The sequence below is a fragment of the Mesocricetus auratus genome, unplaced genomic scaffold (genome assembly GCF_017639785.1).
Source record: "Mesocricetus auratus isolate SY011 unplaced genomic scaffold, BCM_Maur_2.0 Super-Scaffold_100055, whole genome shotgun sequence".
NCBI lineage: Eukaryota > Metazoa > Chordata > Mammalia > Rodentia > Cricetidae > Mesocricetus > Mesocricetus auratus.
In genome coordinates, this window is record NW_024429232.1 from 1,721,710 (window position 1) to 1,745,530 (window position 23,821).

The window sequence follows — 23,821 nt, forward strand, 5'->3', positions numbered from 1 at the left end:
CTCCCTCCCCTGCTGCTCGTTAGGAGACCCACCACTGTCCCTGCAGCAGGGAGGTCCCTATCCCACCACCAGGAACAGGCCAAACCTCTTCACCTCTAGGCAGTTGTGATTCTGGGCTGCTGCACACCTAAGCTGAAGGAGCCCATTCCCTGAGCCCTGGGGGAGCTCCGAGGAACTGGGCCATGCTTGCAGGCATTGGCCACGGCCAGGAGGAGCCTTCTGCCTCCCCCTGGACACAACAGTCTCCCAGAGAGCAGCCATTTGGAAATGACAGGTCCACACCATCACCTGTAATGATAACGTTTATTTAGTCAACCACAGCGTAACAGGAATAGAGGCAGGGGAGGCACTAGCCTGGCAGGAAGAAGTCAGGCCATACACACTCAACTGTGTACAGGGACCAGTGACCCAGCATGTGACAAAGAACAGACAAAGCCCCCGGACTCTGGACAGAGCAGACTAAACATCCACCTAATGAAAAACACAGCCGTGTGTTAGTACTCTTAAGTTTCCTCATAAAATATAACATTATGTGTTTAACACACACTTGACCATTGCTAAAATCAGCAAGAGCTATTACAGTGCTCCAACTTAATAAGTTGATAACAGTTGTCCTGTTTCCAGTTCTCAAAGGAACTAAATAGTTTTGCTCCGAGGTGCCTGGGGAGTACCCCTGTGCTGAAGCCTTTCCAACAGCTGTGCAGTGGCCGGCTACATATCCCAGCACACGACCTTTGGCAGGCTTTGGGGGCGGGGCTCCCAGAGGATGCTTAGCTCTCCTGGAGGCTCAAGAGTGGCCATCCAAGGGGCCATCTCAGGCTTCAGCCACGATGGTGATGCTGGCTGTTCATGAGGTGGTGACAAGAGCTGCTGAGTGTCCATCTCCTGCTTGTCACGTTTAACAGTCAGTTCAATCTGGGATAAACTGGTGGCAAGGCTGCGATGCCGGGCGGTCCCCAGGCACTCTTGGAAGCACTGCTCACATGCACAGGGCTGAGCCCATTTCTGGTGACAGCCGTGGGAGGACCACCCACCTGTGCGCTCCAGGTGTTGGGTGGCTGAAGAGAAGAGGCTCAGGTAGAGGCAGACAGCTGGGAAGTCATGGCATCTGGCGCGTGGGGAGTTGAGTGTCCAGTCTGAGCAGATGGTGTTTCACAACACTGACCTGTGGCGAATGTGGCCATGGTTGCAGCACACAGGTCACCAGCCATCCACTCCAGGGTGGCACAAGCCAGGGGCACCAGGGAGATGAGACAATGGGTGCCCTGGCTGCTGCTGCTGGAGGGGCCACAGCACTTTCTATGATATCCTAACCACTTCAGGCTACCAACAAGGTCCTGGGCTCTCCCTCCCAACTTCTCCCGAAGCAGCCCTCACAGAGCCCTAAGGATATCAAGGGTGGGAGTCTGAGGACTGCAGACCCTGGGGAGTACCGCCATGCCATTCTGCTCCCCGCCACAAGTAGGCTGGACCCCTTCCTAGCAGCTCATACTCTTGCACAGGTATACTTGGCCTGCACATCTTAAGAGGTATCTCCTAAAATAACTGGTAGTTGACTTTCACAGGCAACAAAGCAGGGTTCAGACGATCATCACTGCCTTCTACAGTAACCTGTGTGCATTCTGTAGCCTTGGACAGTGAATTCCTACATGGCACTTGCATGCAGTCCAGGCCCCAAGGCGCTACAAAGCTAACTCCGTGTTGCATCCTCAGCACTGGCCACCTAGTGGGCATCATCTTGACCCTGCCAGTCCCCTAGGTCCTCACAGAGGAGCTACTCAGGCACTCTCTGGGATCTCACTACCCAAGGCTGCTGAATGGACAGCCAGATCAGAAAACAGAAACTCTTGGGTTTGTCTGAGCAGTACAGACTTTGGTATCACCCTGTAATGCCAGTCTTCCCTTGGCTTCTTGTGCCATCTCAGAGTAATCTCCCAGAGAGGGAAGGGCTAGGCAAAAGGGCCTGCTATTTTCCTATCCCCGATTGGACACCCACCTTGAGGCCCACGGCTCACTTTATCTGCAAGGAAGCCCAGACAGCAACCCTGCTGCACCCTGACCAGACCCACAGACAGCAGGCTTTTGATGCAAGCATCTAACAGGCTCAGGTCTTTAAAACAACCAACGTGCAGCCTAACCTGACAGCAACGAACAGTCACTCTTCTAGCTGACTCTTCTTCCAGGGTGTCAGCTGCCAAGGCCTGTGCCATGACCACCAAGTGTCCTTGTGCTACTTCGTATGGTGCATGGAGGCTAGCATCTGAGGGCTGGCAGACTGCATGTGGCAGCCCTGTATCTCTTCCTCCTGTGGGTCTGGTCTCTGCTCCGACATCCAATGTCAGTAAACATGGCCTGAGCCTGTGGGTGGGGGTGCTCTGAGCACCATGCAGTCTCCTAAGACCCACACTTGGTGTGAGGATTCCAGGGTTGCCCACTTACTGTTCTCAGCGCTCCCGCTTCCCTCTTCTTCCTACGGCATGGTGGAAAGGCAGGGCACGTGCAAACAGGGGCTGTGGGCCCTATCATGGACCAGAGCTCTCAGGAGAGAGGGAGGGACACCCTCTTAAAGCCACCTGCCAAGAACACCGACTCAAGAGAAGAATCCAGCGGCGCTTGCGTCCCCAGAGGGACAGATCACCCAACTGATGGGGCCTGGCTGGCTGGAGGGCTCAGTGTGGGGACTCTGCTTGGTAGTCCAACTTCTCCCATCCGAAACGGAGGTTTGCAATGCTATTCTCACCTGGCAACACAGAAAGCACTGGAAGGTGAAGCCGGTCCTCTGCAGGCCTAGGCAGGTGAAAGATATCCTGAGCACACACCTTTGCTCCCAGACACAAAACACTACAAACTACAAAGCGCCACCAGTGTGGGAATGTGGCAAGACCGAGGCTTGCCAAGAATGTTAAACACAGCATTCCTTTGAATACACAGAAAATTCAAGTAATTTATTTAAAAACGGCTTACTCTCATCTTGAAATATATACGGTCTATATTTTCGATAGAATGCTCACATTGCAGCATGACTCTCATGCACTGTAAAGTTCTTTGTGTAAAACACCAGTCAGGCAGCAAGGGATGGTTTGACTTCATCTGTTATCATCCAGGGAGGGAGGCCCTCCCCTCTCCTGAGTGCAGACTAACTGTTTCACAAGTGAAGAGACACGACTGTGGTGTTTTTGACAGAGATCATGGTTTGAAAAGTATTTTCCCACAGCTGCAGCATCTGAGGAGCCTGCTTCCCTGAGGCCCAAGTTTTGCTCATGTGCAGAAACTGGAAACCGTGCTGGGCTCTTGGGTCACTGGCCCTCCTGCCCAGGCAGACACTTGCTTCTCTTTGCCTTCGTTCTCATTCCCGTGGCCATCAGCAGGAGCAGGTGATGAGGTCACAAGATTTCAGTTAGGTTCCAGCGAGGACAAGTGTCACCAATATGGCAGGGAGGTAGGCCTCGGCACCCTCACGTTCCCTGTTCCCCACACTCTCGAGGTAGCCTTGCAGCAGGACTCAGGGGCTAGTGCTCACCTGGAGCTCTGGGCCTGGATTCCCAGTCAAAGGCGCAGAGACAAACTGAAGTGTCGCACAGAGCCAACGGCTGCCCTGTGGTGGTCTCTGGGGAGGAGCATGTGGGAAGGAGCTGGGCACAGACAAACTCACACGCAAGCACGCAGGAGGCCCAATGCCAGTTCACGTTCAGAACTCCTGACCTGTGCTGTCCCTGGGCGGGGTGTCTGAAGGCTGCTCTGGGAATGGCCACCTTCTGCTCAAACAGCTCTGGGGCCCTTCCCCAGCTGTGGTGTGTGGTCTCAGGCACTGACAGCTGTGCACAGGGTTGTGGACCCAATTCGCTAGAGACGCTGTTCTAAGAAAACCACAGTTATGAAAAAGAAAATACCGTTTCTAAAATAAACAGAGAAAAATGCTCCGAGGCACTGCAGTGCCAGCGTGATGTGGAGGAGCCCTCGGGACACCTGCTGGGCAATCTCAACACTGCACTGCTGTCTGCTGCCTTCAGATGACACCTGCCAAGGGAGTCCGGGTTTCTGCTCTTTCAGTTACTGTTTTAGAAATGCAGACCCTTTACATTTTCTAAATTGCTTATTGACTATACTGTGAATGGTTCACAGTTTAAAACATGCAGAATGGAATACCTGCAGAATAAAAGACAGCTGAAATTAAGTTTTTTCAATAAAAAAAGATTTCAAATGATTTTTTTTTCAATTGTGGGAAAGGTAATTAGTGTGATATTTTTGCCTAATAGCTCAAACCTACCCTACACCTAACACCTACTGAACTTGAACTGCGCTCTGGGAAGGAACTTCAGCTCACACAGTGTCGGCAAGCACAGTCCCCAGTCCACCTGCCCTCCGGCATGGAATGTGCCAGCTGGGGCTCACACCATGGACTCTGTCTCCACTGGTCCCCGAGGGCCCCCCTTCCGAGACAGCTTCAGCACAGTGGGCTTCTCACTGCCTGCTCCGCCCTCGCCTTCGCCAGTGGGCCCTGCGGACAGGCCTTTCTGCTCCTCCTTGGCCTCCTCTGACACCTCGGGGTAGATCACCAGGAATGTGGCTGTCAGGAAGCCCAGGAAAGAGCCCACTGAGGCCACCACAGGGACGACATGGACAGTCCCTACAGCGTCGACCACGCCCCCAAGGGCAGATGCAACCAGGATCTGGGAGATGTAGACCTGGCAGGAGAGGATGGCGCAGTCGATGCCAAATCCACGCTTGGAGTTCCCGGGACTGTGGTGAACGTACTGCAAGAGAAGGGACACGGGCGTGAGGGCACAGAGAAGGCGGGCTTCACCTACACCAGGAGACTCAACTCCCGGAGCTTCTAGGCAGCCACCCAACTGCGTTCCCCCGAGCCCCAGGCCCTACCTGGCATGGGCAGGAAGAAGAGATAGAAAATTCTGGCTCACAGAGGGGACACAGAAGCAGTTCTGCATCCTAAACAGGATTTGATTCCCAGAACACTGCCTCCAGCCCCAAGGAAGAGAAGCAGGGCAGACACAGAAATGTCTACCTCAACCTGATGGTCTCCTTGGAGAGCAGGGAGCTCAAGTTACTCCCATGCACGTGGCTCAGTGACAGAACAGGAGCACTGCACAGTTTTGTTTGCTCATGTTTCTCGAACATGATATAAAAGCATGTCTGTGCACTGCATGGCTATGCTCGCCCCAAGTCTCCAGAGAAGATGTCGCCAATCTACCCAGAAGATGGAAAGCACACTAAGATTTTAGGCTTGAGTACACCACAGTCAGAGGGAGATTGTAAACCCATCTCCCAGGAACCAGAAAGACAACAAACAAATCCTGCCTTACCCAATGGTCACAGTGAGGGCAGAACACAAATTTCACCAGATATAGGATATGCTGGGCCACAGCCTGAGTGATCAATTAATGCAAAGACTAAGATCGTACACATGTGTGTTCTCTGACTTTAATCATTAGAAACCAATCCACCATGACCGTCATTAAAACCTCCCAAATATCACAGAGCCACCAACATACTTCCAAATAATCCTTGCATTCAAAATAGAAATCAAGACAAAAACCATAAAAATCTCTGTGTGAGCTGAGGGAGACAGAGGCACGTGATCTCTGAGTTCAAGGCCAGCCTGGTCTGCAGTGAGTTCCAGGACAGCCAGGGCTACACAGAGAAACCCTGTCTTGAAAAACAACAACATCATCAAAGAAACACACACACACACACACCCTATGGAGACACAGGTCAGCATCAGGTATTTTGCCCTCTATCCCTCTCCACCTCCTCCTCTGAGACAGCTATCCAGGCTGCCAGCCCCAGGGCCCTTCTGTCTCTGCCCACTTGGCACTGGGTGATACTTATAGATACAAGCTACCACACCTTACACAGATCCTGGGGATCTGAGTTCACTTGGACACCAATTTTATCCACTAAGCTATCTCCCTGAGGCCTTACAAAGATCTTGGGGGTGGGGGGACATTACCTAGGTTTTGTTGCACACATCTTTAATCCCAGCACTCTGGTGTTGGAGGCAGGTGGATTGTTTTTGAGTTCCAGGCCAGTCAGGGATACTAGTAAGACCCTGTCTCAAAATCAAGGAGAAACTTGTTTCTCCAGATGGTAGTTCGTGTCTGTAATCCTATCACTTACTAGGGGGGAGACAATAGGATTTCTGTGAGTTGGGGACCAGCCTAGACTACAATGGGACAGCTGGAGTGACCCTGAGTAACACAGAGGAGTTGCGCATAACATCTGTGCAGGGGCAGAGAGCTGGCCAGGAGCAAGGCACACGTGGCCATTCGGCAGCAATGAAGATAGGATGGGAGGCCTGGGTCCCGAGAGCACCCTCTTGGGGGGAGAACGTCAGAGTCTAATCCGCTACCTCAAGCCACACTCGAACCTGCTGGGCAGACAGCATGAGGTAGCACAGAGGCCTGGGACCAGTGGTATAAGCCCTGCCATGCTACCCAAGTCATACAGATGGTGGAACAGAAAACGCCAGTCTTGCTTCAGGAAGGTCAGACGGACCTTCAGGTGCAGGTGACAACAGGGCAGCAGAAGGAGAAAGGGCTTCTAGACTCTGCCACCATCTTTCCTGGTCTGGATGATTCTATATGACACCTCTGAAATGCCAGCAAGTAGCTCAGCCTCAATGGTTATGAAGCCTGCAGAGTTTCTCTACAAAACACCATTACCATTAGGTTTGATTAGGAGTGGGTGTGGTGTGTACCTATAGAACAAATTGATTTGCTTTAATGATTAATGGGATTAAAGGTATGTGCGACTAAGCCCAGCTGCTTGTTTTCTGTTTTTCACTTTTAAATCAGGGCTATAAGTAACCCAGGCTAGCCTTGAACTTGCTGGGGGAGGATCTTGAAGTCCTGATCCTCTGGCCTTCTCCTCCCTACTGCTGGATCTGTAGCTGTGCGCCACTACACCCAGCTCCAATCCCCCTACACAAAGGCACCAGCAGTGATGCCTCAGAGGCAGTGGCTAACAGAGTAACTCTCCAAATGCTGCACGAGACAAGGACACTGAGGCTAGCTGGGGACCTGGGCCCAACCAAACAGTGAGCTGGGAAAGGAACTGCCCACTAGTGGAGAACATGACGGTGAACGGCATGTGTGCAGGGCAGCCTCTTGTTCCCAGCTGTGACAGGTCCTAGGGTGTGGATGGATGGCCAAGGAATGAGTAGGAGAGTGGGAGCTGTTGCCGTCATCGGAAGGGAAGATAGAGGGATGGCAGGGCTCTGAGCAGACCCAAGGCCAAGCAGGGCTCTAGGTGATCCCATCGCCACCTCCACCCAGCACCCTCAGACTAGCTGTACCTCCTTGATGTCATGGTAGTGCCCTAGGAGGGCGTAGGGGCAGTAGGAGATGCTCATGGAGATGATGCCCATAGTACTGATGGTGATCATGGCCACATAGACGTTGGGAAACATGGCCATCACAGCGGTGCCCACGGAGAAGCCCAGAGTCCCCAGCACATAGATGATCCTGATGCTCAGGTCGTAGTTGTCCAGGTACTTCTGTAGCAAGGCTGCAGAGAGGGCCACAAGGGTCATGACTTAGCTGTGGCCCTACACACACCCCTTATCCCCATCACTGCCTCCTTCTGGTTGAACTTAGGCCTTCGGGCATATAAAGACCTGCCCCCTGAACCATGCAGTCCCATGCCCACCTGGATTCCCAGAGGCTCCAGCTCTTCAAGTCAGCTCTCTGTGGCCACCTTGGGCTGCTGATTGCCCTTGGCTGGCCCTTCCCTTGTCATTCTGGCCGGCCTCAGGATCCTGCCTTCTGATTGGGTCCTCCCAGGCACCATCTCCTCCAGGAGGAATCTCTGTCACCCTGACACCTGGCTGACCTGCCTCACCCTATACTCTTCACCTACAGATGAGGCAAAGCCAACTTCCATTCCAGGCAGCTAAGGGAGGAGACTCCAGTCCTAACTCTTTCAAGTGTAGGGAGTAAGTGAGGCATGCTGCCTTAGGGTGAGAACACATTACCCCACTCATCAGGGCTCCTGTCCCTGGCAGTCTGGACCTGTTCCACTTCCCCTCAGACTGCTGGGCCCCAGGTGGGGTTGGTATGGTAGCGACAACATGCTAATACACAGATACCGTCCATGCTGGACCGTTGTCATGGGACAGCACTTTGCTGGCTTTTCCTCTACTGAGGCAGAAGAAAGGGTCCCAGTTCTCACCTGAGCAGATAGCACCAGTAGCAGCGTAGATGACCAGGCCCCTGCAGCCCATCTTCACGCCGGCATTGTAGTCGTGCCACTTGGTAGAGTTGGAGGAGGCCTGTTGCAGAGAGAGGAGGTTGAGTGCGCTTACCACCCGCAGGGCAGAGGAGATTGCTTTGCTCTCCCAGGCAGGCAGATCAAGAGGTGACAGATACTCCAGTGAGGAGGAGAACCAACCCAAGTCCAGGTCGGTATCTGGTAAACTACTTCCAGTCCCTCCCAGTCCACTCCACAAGGAGAAGTGGAGTTCTGCCCATGGCTGGTCTAGACTGGCAGAAAAAGGTGTAACACACCACTGTGACCACCTACACACCATGGGGTAAGCCCAGAACCACTAGCAGGCTCTGGCAAGAATAAAGATAGGCTGTTACTTTGGTAGCTGATTCAACACTCCATTCACAAACAGTCACCACAGACCCCACCATCGCCACTTTGTCTGAGCTTGACAACAGACCATGCGTTGAGGTAAGCTCTGGCCAGCTGCCTTCTGGGCATTACCCAGGCCCACACGGGCATGTGGGTGCAAGGGCAGTGCATGCAGGCTCACAACAAGCCCCAGACATGGAGACTGCCTAGTTCTCCTGTACAGTAGAGCTGCTGGCCATGGGGGGCTCACCTGGGGGTCCCCTTCGAAGATAACCCGGCCCATGAAGTCAGTATAGAAGACAGCCTCTGTGATGACGGAGAACCAGGTGAGCAGGTGGCAGAGGCACAGCCGCATCAGCTCCTTGGGCATCTTTAGCATGGACAGCCACAGCAGGCGCACAGTGGTCTCCGTCTCGCCCTCCTCGCTCTCCGTGTCCCCACTGGAGGCAGTGGCCCCGCTCTGGTTGCGGTGCCGGGATCGCTGGCGCTGCTGCAGGTCATACAGGTCACTCATGCTTCGAGATGGCTTGATCAGGACCACTGCGTTGGCCCGGCGGTAGCGGTAGCAGTGGGACCCAATCTTACCATAGTAGGAGAAGGTGCTAGAAGCCTGTCTGTGGAACGTGTGCCTGCGCCGCCTCATGGAACCAGATGTGGCTGAAGGCTTCAATTCCACTTTAGAGCGGTTACCGAATGAATCCATTGGTGGGGAACCTCTCCCATTTGGGACTTTAGCTTCATTCAAGTGATTATCAAGCAAGGTGTCGTCCTCCTTGGTGGACTCCCTGAGGAACGTGGACAGGCGAGGCAGCTTGGCCCTCAGGAGCTCCTGGCTGGTGCTCCGGGGGGTGCTGGGGCAGGAAGCGTCATGGAAGATGGAGGGCTCTATGCCGTGCAGGAAGAGCAGCTCGGGCTCCATGTCCAGGGCAGCGTCAGGCATGTGCAGCACGGAGTCACTCTTGCTGCGCACCATGTCCACATCGAGGTAGTCCAAGGGCAGCTCGTGCTCCGACTGCACCTCATCTGGGAACGGGGGGCTGCCGTCCTCTACGCCCCCGCCCAGGGAGCTGAGGCGGGTAGCGGGGGCCGAGGTGCTGGGCAGGGCACTGGTGCTGGGCAGGGTGGCATCGTCAGGACTGCGGTCCTGCTGTGGGCTGTACTGCTCCTCCTCTATGCTGAAGAGATGCAGCGCCACGGACACAGAGAAGATGACGGCGGCAAAGAAGAACAGCACTTGGTTCTGTGTCCGGAACCAGTCACCCAGGAAGGTCTGTGTCCAGTCCCGCCCACCCAGCACATAGCCGATGGCCCCACCAAGGCCTGTCGGAAGAGAAGGACAGTGAGATGGAGAATGGAAGGACAGCTGAGATAAACACATCAAATGATTCCAATGACAGCACAGATCTGAAGACTGGCTAACGTTATTCGCAGTCAGAAATAAAGCCAAAAGGAGCCTCAGGCTTGGAAGCAACCCCAGCCCACCTGTGTGTTCCCCAGGCAGTGTCGGTGTGGGCCCTCGCCACGTCCACCTGGCACGTGCCATCCAGGCAACCTTTACTCTCTTCTCTCCTAGCTCTGCTCCTCAGTCCCTCAACCCTGCTGGGTCAGGAGTGAGTCACGGTGCTTCCTAAGGCGCCCTTTCTGGTCACTGCCACTAAGGAGTACAGATCCAACCCTCCCACCTTGGGCCCGGCAGGGGCTTTACCAGCAGAGAAGGCGTGGATGTTGAGGGCCATATCTTGCTCCTCGCTGTCTACCACATCCAGCAGGTAGGCACGGATGGGCCCCTCAGTTGCATCAGCACTGAAATCCAGGACCACCACTCCCAGCACCGTGAGGACAATGCCAATGGGCTGCCGGTTAGGAACATCGCCAAGCGCCAGACCTGGACAGAGCATGGGGAAGCCGTCAGACTCCAGTGCCAACTGTCAGGCTCCTGAGGCAGATGCTTTCAGGACAGCAGCAAGCTTCACCCCATTCCTGTAGTTTGTGGGTGTCCTCCTCTGTCCAGTCGCCAAGAGCTCCCTCTTATAAAATAATACTTATTTTATTTTTTAAGTTTTACAAGACAGGGTTTCCCCGTAGCTTTGGGGGCTGCCCCAGAGCTCACTCTGGAGACCAGGCTGGCCTTGAACTCACGGAGATCCTCCTGCCTCTGCCTCCCGAGAGCTGGGATTAAAGGTGTGTGCCACTAAGGCCCGGCAATACTTATTATGGGTCTTTTGCCTGTATGCATGGGTGTGCATCAGATCTTGGAACGGGAGTTACAGGCGATGTGTGCTACCATGTGGGTGCTTCCCACTCAGCTCTCTCTCCCTCCCTCCTGCTCTATCCATCAGCAGCCGCGGCCACCGGCTGGTAAGGCGACTGGCATACACCGCAGTGGCTGTGCAAGGGCCGCTGCCTCTGCCTCTCTGGGGATGCCATCTCCTCCTCTTCCTACCGACCCAAACCCCCTGTGCTTCTTCCTGAGCTGGCTGGCTCTGCCTCAGCATCCAAGCTAGGCTTTGAGTAAATAAGGACCTAAGAAGGAAGGCATGCAGACTTGGCAGGCAGTGTGAGGGGGGCCTGCCTGAACCCAGAGATAAATCCCCAGTCCTGAGCCCCAGGCTGCTCACACCGGCACCAACCTGCCGGACTGGGAATGGGACAAAGACAGGCCTGGCCGTGAAGTACTGTCCTCTGACTGCTCCTCGACATGCTAGCCCAAGAGGCCCCACTGGCAAGAGAAGAGCTTGGGCTGAAGCACTGGTGCCTCCAGGCTGGCTGTATATGTCACCTGTGGCCAGGGCCCCCAGGAATGTCCTCTACACATGCCACTGATAGGGGAGAGGAAAAGAATACTTGCAGGTGGCAAGTAGCCAGGAAAGTGGCTCTTAGACTCCAGGACGGGAGCCGTTCCCGGTAGAGGAGGCTGCCTGGTCCAGGTATGAATCACAAGGACACAGGCCAGGGGGGAAGGAAGCAAAGCTACCAGACTGTCCCTATGCTGGCCCTGAGACACCGAGACTGCCCCAAGGAGGCGGTGGTCTTCTGGGACCTCTCTGCCCATAGCCACGCTGCCACAGACCTGCACTTCAGAACCCACAGGGCACTGCTTCACCCGCTGAGCCAAAAACACAAGGCTTTGTTTTCACCGGTTTTGAACGGTGCCTGCAAGGCAGAAAATATTTTCCCACACAGAGTGGCTTTATAATTAATAACAAAACAACAGAGAGAGGCAAAACAACATGAGGCATGGACCAAGAAAACAAACAGCAAACTGGGTCCTGGACATTTTCACTGCCATGTCTAAGAAAAGGAGAACAAAAAAGGAAAAGATAATTTCTGAAATCACTCTGGAAACAGGACGTGGTGTCAGATACGCATTAAAAACAAGCCATCACAACAGGAAGCGTTTCCCTGTGAACAGGTTCCTCCAGCTTTCCCATGTGGGGCCAGTTCCACTACCAAGCTCCCCGCAGCAGTCCCTACCAGGCAGCCCTCAGCGGCCTGAGCCGGTCCGAGCTGGTCCCTGCATACAGTGACCCAGTGAAGCCATCAGATAAGGCCCCCAAAGCGTTCACTAGCACAAGCTCAGCAAACACTCACCGATGGCAGAGCCGTTGAGGAAAAGTGCAACACCGATGAGGACCCCCACACACAGCACGAGGATGAAGGGCCGCCGGCGGCCCCAACTCAGGGTACAGCGGTCACTTGCAGAGCCGATGAGTGGTGTGAAGATGAGACCAAGGACAGGGCTCAGGAACCAGGTGAGGCTGTAGTACTGCTCAGGGAGGCCTGCAGGACACACAGCCCGTCACCCATCACTTCTCACATCCCACATAAACACGCACGCTTGCCCCCTCGAGCCTCCTTGGGAAAAACCTTCTCCCTGAGGGTCTTCTGGCTCTGAGGATGCTAGACAAAGAAGGAACTCCAGACCTTGGAGCCAGTACTGGGCTCTGCCTGCAGGGCCACCACGCTGAGCAAGGCTGAGCTGCTGTAAAGTCCTGCAGGGTACCAGGCATGGGCCCTGTCTCTCCACAGCACACTAGGAAGTGGACGGCGGCTGCAACTGCAGGAATAATAAGAGTCGATTCATTTTGGACCTCACTGGGGCAAAACTATCACAGAGGGTCTTGCCAAAGCCTTAGAAAGTTACCTCCGCAGTGGGTGCCCCAACCACTGGGGTGGTTTAAGTCCACATGTATCCATCTGTGGCCAGCACCCAATGCTTCTTCTTCCATTTAGCTCTCCCTATCTAGGCATGGCACGAGTATGGTGGCCTCAGGATGGAGCCTGGGCAGCCTGACACCACAGTCTATGCCACCTCCCTGTCGTATAAATTCAAATGTGGTGTCAACAGACAGATGAAGGATGATGGCCCTGAATGCACTCACACAGCGGCCAGCAGTTCTGATGAGCCTCTCTCTGTACCATAGAGATCCTTGCTCATAAGCATATTCCATACCATTCCCTCGAGTGACATCCAAAGTCTCATAAAGGACTCTGCTAGTCCAAGTCAGAGTGCTAATTATCCCTACGAGGGCAGTGACGGGCTGCTGGGTGAGCAATGGCATACCATATGTCCTGGATGTGGTTGGGAGGCTCTGAGTGTCAGCATAAGATCAGCACAACACTCCAAATTTTACAACAACCCATAGTTTGCTTAAAATCCAAAGGACCTGGCATGTCACCTCTTCATCAGACAAGCATTTCACACTCGGAAACAAGGCTCATGTTGAGCTGACAAGAAAAACAAGCGCTGTGTGGGAGGAGGGTGTGCCTAGGGGAGGAAGCACCTTGCAGAACCCTTTGCCATCACACCATGAGGTACCAGGGCACGCTGCCAGGGTCTAAGGTGTGTGTTCTGACCTCTGCAGTCAAGTCTGGCCACAGGAAGGCTAGATCTGTTCCCATCCCAAGCCAGCAGAACAGACCAGAATCAGGGAACTAGAGTCTGGCCAGTGAGTTCCGCCAGACGAGCCAGGTGGGGCTCTAATGCTCTGTGAGCTCTTCAGCCTTACTAGGCAAGGCATTCAAGGGACCAAGGCCGTTCCCATCATACTACCCTCGCCTGCCGTCAGCAACACTCATGTGCCCTGTGTCTCAGCACAACCCCTAATCAAAATGACCCAGAGAGAACAAGGCAGTCTGGGGTTCATGAGCCTCCCGTTGGTCATGCCACCAACTCCAAGTGAATAAGGAGCCTAATCCACTCCTGTGTGCATGGGACACTTTCCTGCCTGTGGCAGCCCTCTTGCTGACACTTGACAACACCTGGGGAATGGGGGAGGGTTACCATTCAGGAGGTACCACAGCCTTCGACTGCCCACAGTGCCTTCCCACCCTGAATACAGGGTTCCATGTTATATAGATCCAGAGGCCCTGGGCTTGTCCCAGTCAGGCTATGGCTCCCTGGAGACACTGTGACCAGCAAGTTCCCTTGTCCCTCTTCCAGTCAAGAGCCAAACAGGACATACAGAGGTCCGCTGACTCAAGCAGGCTGTGAGACAAGGCCTGGATGGGCCAGGCCCTCTCTCCACCAACACGGTCCCTCTTAGAACTGATACTGTGCTGCTGCTGCTGATGCTGCTGTACAGTCCAACCACCTGTGGCCACCTTTGACCCGGGCGTTCTCATTGGCCAGACCTCTCTAGCGAGGTGACAGTGCCAACACCAATGGAGCCTGTGGCCCCACCACCCTGGCATCATGTCAGTAGGTCCAGGCATCAGCCCTTACTAACCTCAGCAAAGCCACACTAGCAGGTTACACACACAGGTAGACAGGAGTCACAGATGACTGACAGGCTCTCAGAAGTCTGTAGCATCTAGCAAAGGGGCAGGAAGTAGCCCAGACAGTGGGAAAGACAGGGATGGGTATTCATCTGAGCATGCAGATGGGAGAATAGTGTGCTTCCCATCTCTAGACTACAGATGAGTAGGCTACGACAGTACTCTACAGACTAGAGTACAACAATAAATGCTCTCACGTAAGATGGATGGACAGACAGTGCGGGTTCTAGAGCAAGGTATCCAACTTGTTGACACTTGCACATGACACTGTCATCTATAATATGTTGGCCTACATTCATAGCTATCCTGTGATAACTCCATCCGTGGGCCACAGGACAGACAGACAGACAGACAGACAGACACACACACACACACACACACACACACACACACACACAGACACACACAGACACACACACACACACACACACACAGTATAGAGCTGGCTACCGAATGAGGGCATGCACTGACACTTACTGATGCAGGAAATGCGAGTCAGTGAACAGTACTGGCTCCTCCAGGTGGGCATGGCTAGCAGGAGGCTGCACAGGAACAGGGATAGAGCATCCCAAGGAGACCTTGGACCAGCTGCAGTTACTGACAGCTTTAGCCATCACAGCCACAGCCCAACAGCTACGGTTCCAGAACGGGGAGAGCATGCCCAAGATCATGTGGTCCTCTACATACATATTACAAAAGATGGCTGTAATACTTACTGCCACAAACTGCTTATGGAGTGGCTGGAGAGATGGCTCAGTGGTTAAGAGCAGTGGATGCTCTTCCAAAGGACCTGACATCTGTAACAGCTCTTAACTATCTGTAACTCCAGTCCCAGGGGATCTGACATATTCTTCTGGCCTCCATGAGCACCAGGCACATGTGTGGTGCAAAGACATATTTGCAGGCAAAACACCAACATACATAAAAATAAATGAACTTTGAAAAAACATAAAATTCAAGCTTCGGTGTCCATCAGTAAAGTCTTGTGCACAGCCAGTCCATCTGTTGGGGTCTGGGGCTGCTCACCCACTGGCTCCAGGGGCAGAGATGAGCACTGGCCATAAGCTGTCAGTCTCAACTCTAGCCCTTTGTCTTCTATGGCGTTGATAAATATCATGATCAAAAGCAATACGGGGAGGAAAGGCTTTATTTCATCTCACAGTTTTCAGGTTACAGTCCCTCACTGAGGGAAGTCAGCGCAGGGACTCAAGGCAGGACTGGGGATTGGAAATGATGAAGAAGCCAGAGGAGGAACTCTGCCTACTGGCTTTCTCAGCCTGCTTTTTTATACAACTTAGGACCACCTGCAGAGGGGTGACACTACTCACAATGGGCTGGGTCATGTCAACCATGTCAGTCATGAATCAGGTATGAAGGCATTTTCTCAACTGAGGTTCCTCTTCCCAGATAACTGTAACTTGTGTCAAGTTGACCAAAACAAAAAGCAAACCACCCTACCACTGTTGACGTAGCAATGTTAACTACAAAGTTAAGTTCTACATTTTGGTCTCTAGTTCTGCCAACTTTTGCTGTGTTCATTAGGAATGTCATGGCAGGCCACTCAGCTGACACTGTACCTGTGACATGACGTTACCCAGCCATACCAGCACTCCACCACAAGTTCTCTCCTGAAGAGGCATGGACCTGGGTAAGACCTCCACATGATGCTAACAGCCACAGGGTGGTGACATACTAGGTGCTGCACTGTATGCTGGAGGAACCCAGAATCCTACTGGAGCAGGAAACATGGCTAGCTAGGCAGTCACGTGCCCAGCTATGGAAGGCGGAGGGTGGCAACATTGGCTATAGACATCCAGAGCTATGCAAACCAAACAGAGGGGACAAGGGGCCAAGAACACAGGCATAGGGACACAAACAGTGCCAGTGATGGCACTGCAGCCATTTGCTTTTTGTTTGGGTTTTGCTTGTTTGTTTTTGTTTTTTGCTATGCCCATCTACCCAGGGGTCTATTTTAGACTCCAGACCCTGGCCCCCAGGAAACCAAACACTATGTTTTAGCTACCTGTATGAGGGCTGTCAAGTGACAGAGCTCCCCACTACCAGCCCCCAAAAGGGCTCTAACCAGATGACAGCACTGTCCCATCACAGTGGCAAGTCAATACTTTCCATCACATCTCCAGTGCTGCCCAGGATGAGCAAGGGGTGTTGCCACCCCCAACACTTGGCTGCCAACACCACGTCCCTGGGATGCCTCAGCCAGGCGGTTCCCAGCAAAGCCCTAAACAAACACAACGCCCGTCCCTAGTAAATAATTTTTGGTTCTTTCCAGGCAAAGGTTGAACAACAATGGTGGGACCCGGAAGGTTCCCTGTTCACAGGAAATACTCACTGTGTCACTATGTGTACATGGGACAGCCCACTGCAATGCTTGGGTCACATGCAGAGGTTTCTATTCACAAGGGCATTTTTGATAAACTGGTGTTTTGTGGGGGAGGGAGGCTGGGAAAGTGGCCTATAAATATTTAACAAAACAAAAGGTCCAGGCTGGGAATAGGAACTCATTCTTTCTCTCAATGGTTAGCCTGCCAGGCTAGATAGGTTTGTACTCCTGGATAAAACCCCATGATAACATAAGCTGGTGAGAAGAAGTTCTTCGTGGGAAAACCTCAGCATCCTTGAGTGACCTTGGGAACTTCAAACACTGTGAACCCACTTCAGGGTGGCCTTGCTAAGGCTATAGTGTGGGAAGAATGAGCTACTTCCCATAGGCTAGGTCATGGTCACCTGCTGCCATACCAGAACCAAAGCAAGGTCTGCTGAGACATCGGGGGCCTCCTTGGGTCTGCTCTGGAGGAATGAACATCTGCAGATAAAGGCTGGGCCACAGAGCTTCAGGAAGCATTCTAAAGTCACCAGTGCCATGGGAAGACAGACAAGAGTGAGACTTGAAGTTCAAAGGATTGCCGCTGGGCTGTCATGCGTCACCTCTGTGCTTCTACTACCCACAGGCCACAGAGTGCTTCACGGCTCCGTTACATAGCTGCAAGGAAGCATTCAGGAAGAGGGCATATGCCTGACATCCTAGTGCTAGGATGGAGGTAAGAGAGTCAGGAGCTCATGGCCATCCTTGGTTACAAGCCAGTCCATCGGGGCAGCCTGGGTCACACAGGATCCTGTCTTGAGACCTCCCCTCCCTCAATTTCCTCTTCAAAGATAAAGAAAGCAGGGGCTCAGGGAGTCAACTCGCTCTGGGTGAACAGAGCCCCAGGAATGCCCACACTGTACTGCACACATAACTGTCGGAAGACAATGCCCAGGCCTGGTCCCCAAGTTACCGACTCACACTAGGATGCAGGCTAGGAAAGCTCTGAAGCCAAATGGACACATCCATCCAGCATCAAGTCCACTGACAAGTGCAGAACTTTCTTCCATGTGGAATAAGATACATGGAGGAAACAAATCAACTCCCAGGGTCTGCACCAAGGCCAGGTAGTTTCTGAACCCACATGTACCACCACCCTTATGGCTGCATGAAGGCTGGAAACCCCAGTGCACCTGGCTCCTGAAAGACGGGTGCTGAGGGGCTGTCTGGTGCCTTACTCACACTTCAGCCGCATACAGAGTGCTGGAGAAGGACTGCTACGTCAGGGGAGGTCAGTAAGTGCCATGTGAGCACCAGTGTGTAACTTTCCTAGGAAATCAAGTCTCACACATGCTCAGGTAATTCAATACTATCTTCTCTACTTCCTGGAAAAAGCTGACAGGATAGCGGTGCATGGAAGGATGTCACACACATGGTGACATTTCTCCAGATAAAAGTCAGCATGTTTGACAACAGCACCAGGGAGGAACAAGCCTGTTCCCTGCTGGGACCTGGGCATAGGTGCTGGAAAGGTCTTCCTGGCTTTGGTAGTAGCACTGACACCCAGAAAGGAGCTCCCCTTGCCTTACCATCCCCTTCACTTAGAAGGAGAGGTACAAGTAGCACAGAGAACCCCCGGCTACACACAGCCACCAACAGCATGAGGCACTCCAAGCAGCAGGCACGTAGTCATGCTTGGCAGTGGAGAAGCAGAGACAAGGTAGTCCTGGACAGGGGTCCATTGGGACGCAGGACGGAACGTGGGTAGCAGTGCTGAGGATGACACTGCTCAACTGGTGGCACTGAGCTGGTCTGACTCCAAGGAAAAGACAGTTAGACAGCGGAAGCTTCCAGAGAAGAAATAGAGTCAGAGCCTTTATAGGTGTGCCGGTGGCCAGGACCCAGGAAAGGAAGTGTAAGTGGCAGGCGGCTGACCCCAAGAAGGAATCATGGGTGGCAGTGGGGAGGGGAGGGGAGGGCCCCCAGTAGTACCATCAGGGACTGGCTCTGCTTGCATGTGAGTGCTACTACCCCATGCTGGACATCCACTGGTGTGGCACTATGCACAGGAGTAACGCAGGTGCGGGGCACACCCCTGCCTCAGTGGCACCCTCTGAGTCTGGCAGCCGGTGACGACTGTCAGGATGGCCAAGGAAAAGCTAGGGCAACACTTACTCTCGCCTAGGTCTGAGCAAAGCAGCCTAGCACTTTGTCCTTCCCAGATACCTTTCCCTGCCCTTTGAAAGGACTGCCTTCCCTTCTCCATGTCTAGGGCTGAAAAGTGCCCAGGGAGGGAAGACTTGACAGGCAGGCCTAGTAGGGCAAAGGACATGAGCAGCCCTGCTTGGAATAAAGAATGCTGGAGGAGAAGAACCATGGAAACCTGTAGGCCAGCCAGGTGGGCAAGGCTCAGGTACCAGGACAGCTGGTGGGGAGATCTGGAGCACCAGAGGGGTAGGCAAGCTTAGGGATGATTCATGGGGCTCCCCCAAGGCCAGGTCAAATGCCAGGAGACCCCAAGGCCACAGAACAAATGAAGCATACCCAGTCACTGGGAAGTCAGCCTGGCCTGCAGGCCAGCCCTGCTGAAGGTGAGCTGGTTGGAAGAAGCATCAGACTTTTGATTCTTCACTGGCCACAGACCTGACAGTGCTTTTGCTTTCAAAGTCCAAGTTTCCACAGACAGGCCATGAAAATGGCCTTGAGACCTTGTCCCCCTGCCTCCTTCCACACCCTTCTGGGTATTACCATGTCCCTCCATCCAAACTGGCTCTCAGACTTTTTAACAGTACCTTACATCCCCCTGGTGGGAGTTCCAGAAGGGGGTGGGTTGTGTACTGTGAACTCTTTAAGTAGATCACCCACCACTGCCTCAGCAGACCCAAACCGAGGCAGGACTCGAGTTTCCCGTCCTGGCATGACTGACTAGCCCTCACCAGGTGACCATGTCCCTCTTGTTTGTCCCTGAGCATCAGGTGTATCTGGCATGCCTGGGGATACTCTCAAAATGAGTAAGGTGAAACAGACTCTTCAATACTGAGCTTGTCTCCTGTGCAGATCAAACACCTCTGCCCAGGAATGCAGAAGCCACAATGGGCTCTGTCCGGATCAACTGCTGAGATGCTTTGGCTTGTGTTGCACTGCTGGAAACAGGTGATGACAAACACCTCTGCTCCCAGGACTTTTGCACTGAGCCCTGTTCACTATTCATGATTCCTGCTACAGAAGCACACTTCTGACCCAGAGCGCTGTGCTGGCTATCACAGCTGATCAGGCTCAGCTGTCACAAGGACACAAGTGAGGAAGTCAGGGTGCACCACGTTCTGGACAAAGGGACAGTAAAGGACAATGAACCCAAAATGGTTCCTTAGGAGCCGACAGGCCATATGAGGAAGGCCTAACTAAGCTGCTGGCAAATGGAGAAGTGTCACACAGCTCAGGGTTCTAAAAGAGGAAGAGGCAGTGCAACTCACAGCTGCTGCACTCAGCATTCGCCTTAGTCATTCCTTTATAGGAAACCCAAACTGCAGATGTATGGGCAGCAAGAAAGTATTTAAAGTACAGATAATGATGGCTCCTCGAATCACCTGCATTTGCCCCAGCCAGCACGCCTGCAGCCAGGGCTGCCTGCCTCACGTATAAGACCCAGGCCCAGGTTTCTCTTTTGCACCCAACCTAGGTTAGCCAAGTGTCAGAGAAAGTCCTCCTTGTCCGTCCCTGCCCCAGTTTTCCTCTAGACTTCTTCTTTTTTCATCTGTCTGCAACCAAACCTGCAGAAACAGGATGATGGAGAGGTTTTTTTTTTTTTTTTGTTGTTTTTTCAAGACAGGGCTTCTCTGTGGCTTTGGAGGCTGTCCTGGAACTAGCTCTTGTAGACCAGGGTGTTCTTGAAGTCACAGAGATCCGCCTGCCTCTGCCTCCTGAGTGTGTCACCACTGGCTGGCCGATGGACAGGCCTTTATTGTGATGTGCCCACAGTTACACTGTAGCACCCACCCAGCCCTCATTTCACTGGGGCTGTGTCTGTGGTGGATTGCGGAGATGTGGAGCCCTGCTTCTCCTCTACAGCACTGCAAAGTAAAATAAAAATAAGAGGGCAAGCAGACAATCCATCTTGCACCAAAGACAAGTCCTATTTATAACTGTTCAAACAAGATACATGTGTACATATTCTGTGTAGCTTCACTTTAAACAGGCACCTTTTCCTCTACATTAGGGATGGAATCCAGAGCCTTGCACGAGCCAGGCAAGTGGTACAAGGGACACCATCTATCCTGACTGGATTAAGAGTAAAGACAGGGTTGTTGGGAGATTTCCAGGTAGCCGGATGTGGTGGCACACCCCTACACTTCCAGCACTGGGGAGTTGAAGGCCTGAGGGTCATCCACTGCCACAGTCTGAGGCCATCCCAGACTCTGTACCTTTTAGAAAGCCCACATCTCCCATGACATTGGCATGTCCTTCCCAACAGACACACTCTCTGCTGTACTGTACTAACACAACAGACACACTCTCTACTGTACTGTACTAACACAAGACACACTCTCTAATGTACTGTACTAACACAACAGACACACTCTCTACTGTACTGTACTAATGGCTGGCACACAGAACACTTCTGGGCTTTTATGGGATCTCTGGTTTGCTGGTGTGTGGATCTATCTTTTCAACACAAATTTGTGGTATTTTGTTAAAATTTAACTTATTTTTGACTTTCCTCATAAAGTTTTAAATGACCATTTCCTACAGGAACTGATGAAGTTTTTACCTTCACGAACCTGAAATCCTATGTCTATCCTTCTGTTCTGACTCTAATTTTAGCATCCCTGCATCAGCACCAGCCTCATACACACACACACACATACACACACACACATACACACACACACACACACACACACACACACACACACACACACACACACACACACACACACAGTTCAGGTGTCTGGAGCAAATCCCGACTGCGGCACGCAGGCTCTGAATGGTAGCACCCTTGAGCACCATCCTGTTACACTAAGTGCTTGGCTACACTCAGAAACAGCCCCTAGTCATGTGCTCTCCTCCGTCAGCACCTTCTCTCCCTCAGCACATGCCTGATGTTCCCAATTCTGTCTCTGAGAGACAACAGGAAAGACTCCAGCCAGAGGGAATCCAGGGCAAACCCCACAACCTCTGCCTCAACCCAACTGTGTAGCCATGTTCACTTACAGCCTTTCTTCTCTGCCAAGTTGCAGTTCAGGTGACATGTCCAGGTGTTCAGGCAAGCCCCAGGCTTCGGGCTGCCATGTCACTTCCATGCCAGACACACTGCCCAGCACCAACAGGCAGGCGCTTAGTAAGAGTCTAACAAAACAATAACAGTATATGGAATTCCTTGGGAAAAATGACTGCAGTAACCACATTGTTTGTTAAACACAATGATCTGAAAAGCAAGGAAATCCAGACTTCCCTCCCAAACACAGTACTGAGCACAAGCTGCTTCCCAGTCACTGAAACTACAATTCGGAGTTACTTGGCCCATCCTCCACATGCATACCACCCCCCCACACACACACACACACGCACGCACGCACAGAGCGCCTTGGCTAGCTGCAGGTGGCAAAGGCTCCAGTGTTTCTCGGGTGTCTGGTGGGTGGTGGGCTGCTGGTGAAGTGGACATGAAAGTCCCACTTTAACCAATCAACTTTGTGCAGCACACTTCCAAACTGTCCCCATGAAACACTGCGTCCCTCTCCTAGCAGCCACCACTCTGCCTTCTGTCTATGTAGTGTGTGTCCTTTTGCTCCTGGCTTACATCACGGAGCAGAATGTCCTCAAGGTTCACCCCTCATTGGCCATATGCCTCCTCGGTGCCACCGTCTGTCCACATGGCCATAGCCTCCCCACTGGGCACATGGCAGTCTATGGGGAAGGACCACGAGACAACAGGTAGAAGCCTCTGGATGTAGGAGATTCTTTCCTTAGGGTTCCTGTGGTGGTGATGTGGCATTGCAAACATGCATGGGATCACAGGCCACTGGCTGAGGTGTGCTAGTCTGGGGAAGTCACTCTGAGGACCCTGTGGCCGAGCACCCTCATTCCTGCAGCACCCATGCTAGCCCACCTGTGTCAGCACATGCTGGTGTGACAGCCACACCAGGTGCCCCTCAGTTCTTCCTGCCAAGGAGACTATTTCAGGAGGGAAAGCTCCAGGGCTCTGCTTTTTCTCTGAGATAAACTTCTGTTGAGCTAGAGGGTGGTGGTGGGGTCACGGGGCACACATGGTACAGCAAGGTGGTAAAGTCCTTACCCAACATCCGCTAGGTCCTGGGTTCTAACCCCTAGGACTACCTTTCAAGAATGGGTGAGATGGGGACTCACACTATTTGCCAAGCTAATTAAAATTCATAGCTCACATGATCCTTCTAACCAGCTGGTGCACTTTTTGGGAGTGGGGTGGTGCTAGTAAGGGTTCTGATGCTGAACTCAGCACTCAAACACACTATACATGTACACTGACCCCGCACTACATCCACAGCCCTGGGTGTTCAAGGGGGTAACAAACCAAAGGTGTGCCACCTGCAGAACAAGCTCTTGGATGCCAAAGGCCACAGCAAGCACTCCTTGAGAGGAGTTATGTGTACCTGAGTAGGGAACACAGCATGAGCAACTGTGACAAGTCACAGGAACACCTGCAGCATCTCACACCGTGTATGTCACATGTGCATATGCTTGTTGCAGAGATGCTGCCCGTGGAAAGGTGCTGCTCAGTTCTCAAAGGCTTGCCATGTTTATGCACTTCAACCATAGTGACAGTCAGGAAGGCAGCCAGCTTTGGAGGCAGTGTGCTGGGGTCCTAAGAAGGGCTGGGCTCAGGCCACAGCCAGGAAAATGACCACCCTGCTGATGACTCAGTGCCAGGCTGCTGTGGCTGGCATGTTGGCATCTTGCTCATGCTCCCAGCCTCCATGGCTATGCCTTACACGACCCCTTGTTGGGGAGTGAAGGGCACAGAGGCTGTTTTCATTTTCCAGTGTCTCTGTGTGGATGATATTAAAGGGCAGCTTTTCCCACAGGAGAAGAGGTGGGCTCAAGCTTCAGATGACTGAATCCTGGAAACACTGGTTCCCCGGGAGCTTCCAT

At 52.9% G+C, this 23,821-nt stretch overlaps 1 protein-coding gene across 2 annotated transcripts in view; it reads right to left on the reverse strand.

Moving 5' to 3' along the window:
- Window positions 1-289: 289 nt before the first annotated feature.
- Window positions 290-23,821, reverse strand: part of Slc45a4 (solute carrier family 45 member 4) — a 75,403-nt gene continuing 51,871 nt past the window's right edge. For both annotated transcript variants that reach the window (XM_013124770.3, XM_040736256.1), the window contains 6 exons: window positions 12,187-12,375; window positions 10,301-10,480; window positions 8,846-9,915; window positions 8,188-8,287; window positions 7,313-7,524; window positions 290-4,754 (listed from right to left, as the gene is read on the reverse strand). In XM_013124770.3, the coding sequence (XP_012980224.1) occupies window positions 4,389-4,754; window positions 7,313-7,524; window positions 8,188-8,287; window positions 8,846-9,915; window positions 10,301-10,480; window positions 12,187-12,375 (2,117 nt within the window). In that variant the 3' untranslated portion in view covers window positions 290-4,388. The remainder of the gene's footprint in view (window positions 4,755-7,312; window positions 7,525-8,187; window positions 8,288-8,845; window positions 9,916-10,300; window positions 10,481-12,186; window positions 12,376-23,821) is intronic.